Below are 4347 nucleotides of genomic sequence, written 5' to 3'. Positions count from 1 at the left end.
CGGCACGAAAAACATGAAATTTTGGCCTAATCTTGCACCTAAATGTCCGATATTCAAATTTCGCAAGTTTCTCAACCTTAGATACCAACTTTCCATAACGGGATTTTCTTTTTATATTTTTATAAATCTCTATTTATTTAGGCTTGTGCAGACCTAAGTAAATGCAGAAATATCTGCAATTTAAAAAAAAGAGGATTTAGGTTGTACACCGATCCAAATCCCGTTATAGAAATTTCATAATTTTCAAAGGCTATCTGGATTCGAAACACCGAAGTTTGTGAAGTTTCAATGGAGGGATTTTGCTTGTGCATCGATCCAAATCTTCCAAATAGAGAATTGGTAACTTTAAATGTTCACCTAAATCCGCTTTTAAAAATGAGTTTTTAGACGGGATTTGGATCAATGTACAATCAAAATTCTGTTTTTTTAATTGCCGCTGTTTTGCCATATTTATTTAAGCCTGCGAAAGCCCAAAGTTCATCTGTTTCCACACACAAAAAATTGCAAACTTTCGAGTATAACGGGCTTTCGCTTTTACACTGGCAAACTTGTACATTTTCAATGTTCATTTGATTCCATGAGCTAACTGAAAACTATCAAGGTTCCATAATTGGATTTGGACCGATGCAGAAACAAAAGCCTGTTCTTATACCGATCTAAATCCGGTTGCAAAAACTCAATAAGTTCATTTGATTGCATACAAAAAATTACAAAATTTCTACAATGCTCGTTGCTTTTTACATCGATCCAAACATCATTATAGAAACTCGCCAACTTTCGGCTTTTGAGCATTTTATCACTGCTTGCCAGCTGCACTTTTTGTTAGTTTTCCCGGTTTTCTCACCTGTGTGCTGGTCCATTGGGCCGAACATGAGTGATAATTAGGGGACGACTCATGTGCGGATGTTCCGGCATGTATCCGCCCCTTAAGGTTATTCCCAAGGAGCCGTCGATTCGCTCAATTGTAACTTCTGTTACTTGGGATGTTACGCAAAGTGAATTTTGCGACGCTGAAAATAAATCGTTACCATTCAATTAATGAGCATCGGGCAAAATGAAGCAGAGTAATGAAAGAATATGAGTAAATGCACGTTTTATTTAGGCAAAAAAAGGCAAAGAATGTGAAAAGCAAAGCAATAAAGTTCCTTCATTTGTAGAACCGTGAGTAGAAATAAAGATAAAATTCGAAACTCGATGCGACTTTTATTAAGCTTCCAGCACGTGGAGAGAGAAATGTCTTCTAAAGAATGCTCACATTTGAAATTTCTAGTTGATTTCATTTGGAAGACCCAATTTTTAAACGGAAAGAGCGCAGTTGCGCAACACTTGCATTTTGAGACCGGTACTTCAGGATTGTGAGGGGGCGCAAAATTCAGGATTGTACGTGACTTTTATCAAAATCTCCTATTCCGTAGGGCCAAGAATTTTTTCAAGGTGGTGAAAATTGCAAATGGCTGCACGGTTTCGTTTGCATGAGTGGGCATTTTAAAGGGAAGAGCGCACTTTAAAACCGTCTGTTATGAGATCCGTAATGAACAACCTGGGAAAATCTAGATTTTCGACAATTTTTCTGAAACTTTCAACATCGACAGCACCGACTATCTTCTGAGCATGATTAACGTTGCAAATTTCTACYTGCCTCAGTTTGCAAGACAATAATTTTTAAAAGTAAGCGCGCAGTTGAGTAAACATATTCCTTAGASACCGATATTTATTAAGCAGGCAAAGCTTTGGATCTCCGGATGTTTTTACGAAATTTAGTGCACATATGGAYCCAAMTGTCTGCTAAACATGGTGTAAACTAAAAATTACTGCCTTCCTAAATCTGCAAGAATCGAATTTTTAAAAAAGRGCGTGCAGTTYTGTAAAARCATTGCATGTCGWCAGCCGCATTGACTTGGAAAAACTCGACATTTTAGGCGATTTTTTATGAAACTTTCTKCMTCGSCAAAACCAAATGTCTTCTAAACATGATAAACATTTCCAATTATTGCCYGTCTAAGTTTGCAATATACAAGCTTTTAAATCCGAGAGCGCACTTGAGTAGAAGCATCCCTTATGAGACCCATAKTTACTAAGCTGGAATATACAAGAGTTGGAAAATATTCTATGCCTTCTACATAACTGTAGCTTACCATAACTGGGCAAAGAGTACTCCACTTCCATTACAGTGTTGCCCTCGATGCTGTCTAAGATACTGGTGACCTCATCAGGTCGCATTCGCGTTGTTGATATGCCATTAACGCTCAGCACTCTGTCGCAAGGCGTTAGCTGATCAGAATTCTGAGCGGCCCCGCCCGGTCGCAGTGCCGCTATGGTTGGACAGGGATCAGCGTCCGATATTCCTGGAAAAGAATCAGCGTTCTGAAGCTAATTTTCAGCAAAAGAGCATCACAAAGTTTTCTATAAAACCCATGATTTTCTTCATAGTGCCCTAAAGAACACCAATGTAATCCCGGAAAGCCCGATATCAAGCCCCTTAATATAAGCATAGTATATCTAGGTAGGAATAAAATATATCAGACAAATCACGTTTTATTCGGTTCCAGCTTCCGTTTCATATATGGGAAATAAAGTCGTCTTTGTCGCTGGCAGCCGACTGACCCGTATGCAAAATGACCGCATAAATCCGTATCAGAAAACGATATAGCTAAAACGCAATTGTTTCTCGGAGATAAATCAATTCAATTCAGTATCGGAATTGGCTTCCATTGCAAGATATGTTGCAGTGGATATCCGGCGAGCCCGGAATTCTTTTCGGTGCTTGACTTGCCGGAAGAATGCATCCGTGCAAGAAAAAATTCAAATATTTCATGGAATCATTTTGATTGCTCTATTTGCCGCCGATGGGAGTTTAACGGTGAAACATTAAATGTTTGCTTTTGAGCTTCGTGTTTCGATGAAAATGAAAATTTCTATTTGAATATGTGCAAACTTTCTCTAATTGGTTTAGGCAACTACTCTCCGTATTGAGTTTCTGTTGTTGCATGTAGAAATAGTGAACATTTGTAGCGTCTAGTAAAATGATGAGAAAATCTCTTTCCCATCTTTAGATTCACTCAACATGATTTGATGGACCCGCACTCATTTCCAGCTTCCATGCAACTTAAATTGATGTAGTTCTTGGCTTTAAGCAAATCAAATTAGATCTATTAGATACATTCTGGATTTTCCGCCATCTAAGCCTTTAAAGGGCTCAAGCCCATTTATTATTTTCCATTGAATGACAGACCGATTTCCTTGAAAAATTCTGGGCTTTTCCAGTCCCGAAAGTCCAATTGGCTGTAAGAAATCCGGAAGATTTCCGGCCATTTATAGGATTGTTCCCTAGGAGGAGGCGACCTCACAACGTCGAATACGTTTCCATCAGAGCAGCAAAATTGTACTTTATAGGCCATTTGATTAGTGTCCAGACAGCAAAGAAAAAAAATTATCTAAATTGCCCAAAAATGGTGGATTTCTATATTTTATTGTAGTTAAATGCTTAGTTTTTGAAAAAAATATACCCACAAAGTGTTCTGAACTTGAGATTCTAAAGCTTAGGCAAATTTTCGATGTGGAGCTGCTGTAGTTTCAAAGGCCAAATTTTGTTAAAGTAAGAGGGCGGTTGCGAAAAAAAATCTAGAAACCCGTACTTATTAAACACGTGAAGGTCGGGATCATAGACCATTTTTTTTAACTTTCTTTAGTTCACAGATCCAAATATATCCTGAAAGTGGTGGAAATTTGAAGGTAATGTCTGCCTTAATTTGCAAGATATGAAAGGCGCGGGCGCAGTATAGAAAAAGCAATGCTTATGGACACTGATATTTACTAAGCAGGAAAAATTCAGAATTTTCTGCAACTTTTATAAATATCTCCCAATCTGTAGAGCCGAGTATTTACTAAAGATGGTGACAATTTCAAATTACTACCTCTTCTACTTTGCAAGATTCACATTTTTATCCGATAGGACGCAATTTAGTAAGAACGTCCACTATGAGAACGACGTTTACTGAGCTGGAAAAATTGCGAATTGCCGGAAATGTAAATGAAACTTGCAGTATCCATAGAGGAAAGCATCTTCTAACGACTAAGAAATTTTAAATTTGTTAGTTCATTTTGCCTGGAAGATACGAATTTTTAAATTAAAGAGCGCAGCTGCTCCAAAACTCCAATTTTGCCCAAAAAATGCTCAAAACACAAGACATTTTCCATTTATAGCTCCACAGGGCTTCTGAAAATGTTGAAAATTTTGCATTACTGCCTGCTCTAGTTTGCAACGTACCAATTTTTAAAAGGCAGAGCGCAGTTTAGTAGAATCACTCATATTGAGACCGTCACTTACTAAGCTTGAAAAAATCCAAA

General features: G+C 37.8%; 1 protein-coding gene across 1 annotated transcript; it reads right to left on the bottom strand.

The window, feature by feature from the left end:
- Nucleotides 1-837: 837 nt before the first annotated feature.
- LOC125505119 (glutamate receptor-interacting protein 2-like) lies at nucleotides 838-2365 on the bottom strand. Its single transcript, XM_048668255.1, has 2 exons — nucleotides 2136-2365; nucleotides 838-1010 (listed from the first exon to the last, which is right to left on the bottom strand). Exons 1-2 carry the CDS (start codon nucleotides 2218-2220, stop codon nucleotides 841-843), a joined length of 255 nt encoding a protein of 84 aa, XP_048524212.1. The 5' UTR covers nucleotides 2221-2365; the 3' UTR covers nucleotides 838-840.
- Between the last annotated feature and the right edge of the window lie 1982 nt (nucleotides 2366-4347).

Source organism: Dendroctonus ponderosae, unplaced genomic scaffold (genome assembly GCF_020466585.1).
Source record: "Dendroctonus ponderosae isolate FM_Combo_2020 unplaced genomic scaffold, Dpon_F_20191213v2 Dpon_F_20191213_7, whole genome shotgun sequence".
NCBI lineage: Eukaryota > Metazoa > Arthropoda > Insecta > Coleoptera > Curculionidae > Dendroctonus > Dendroctonus ponderosae.
Note: the sequence above shows the minus strand (reverse complement) of the source record. Positions and strands in the feature narration are given on the sequence as shown.

What these genes read in the sequence shown, in the direction of transcription:
- LOC125505119 (XM_048668255.1), bottom strand. Translation starts at nt 2,220, where the DNA reads ATGCGACCTGATGAGGTCACCAGTATCTTAGACAGCATCGAGGGCAAC. An exon ending in GTACTCTTTGCCCAGTTATG is followed by an intron (nt 1,011 to 2,135) that starts GTAAGCTACAGT and finishes ATTTATTTTCAG; the next exon opens with CGTCGCAAAATTCACTTTGC.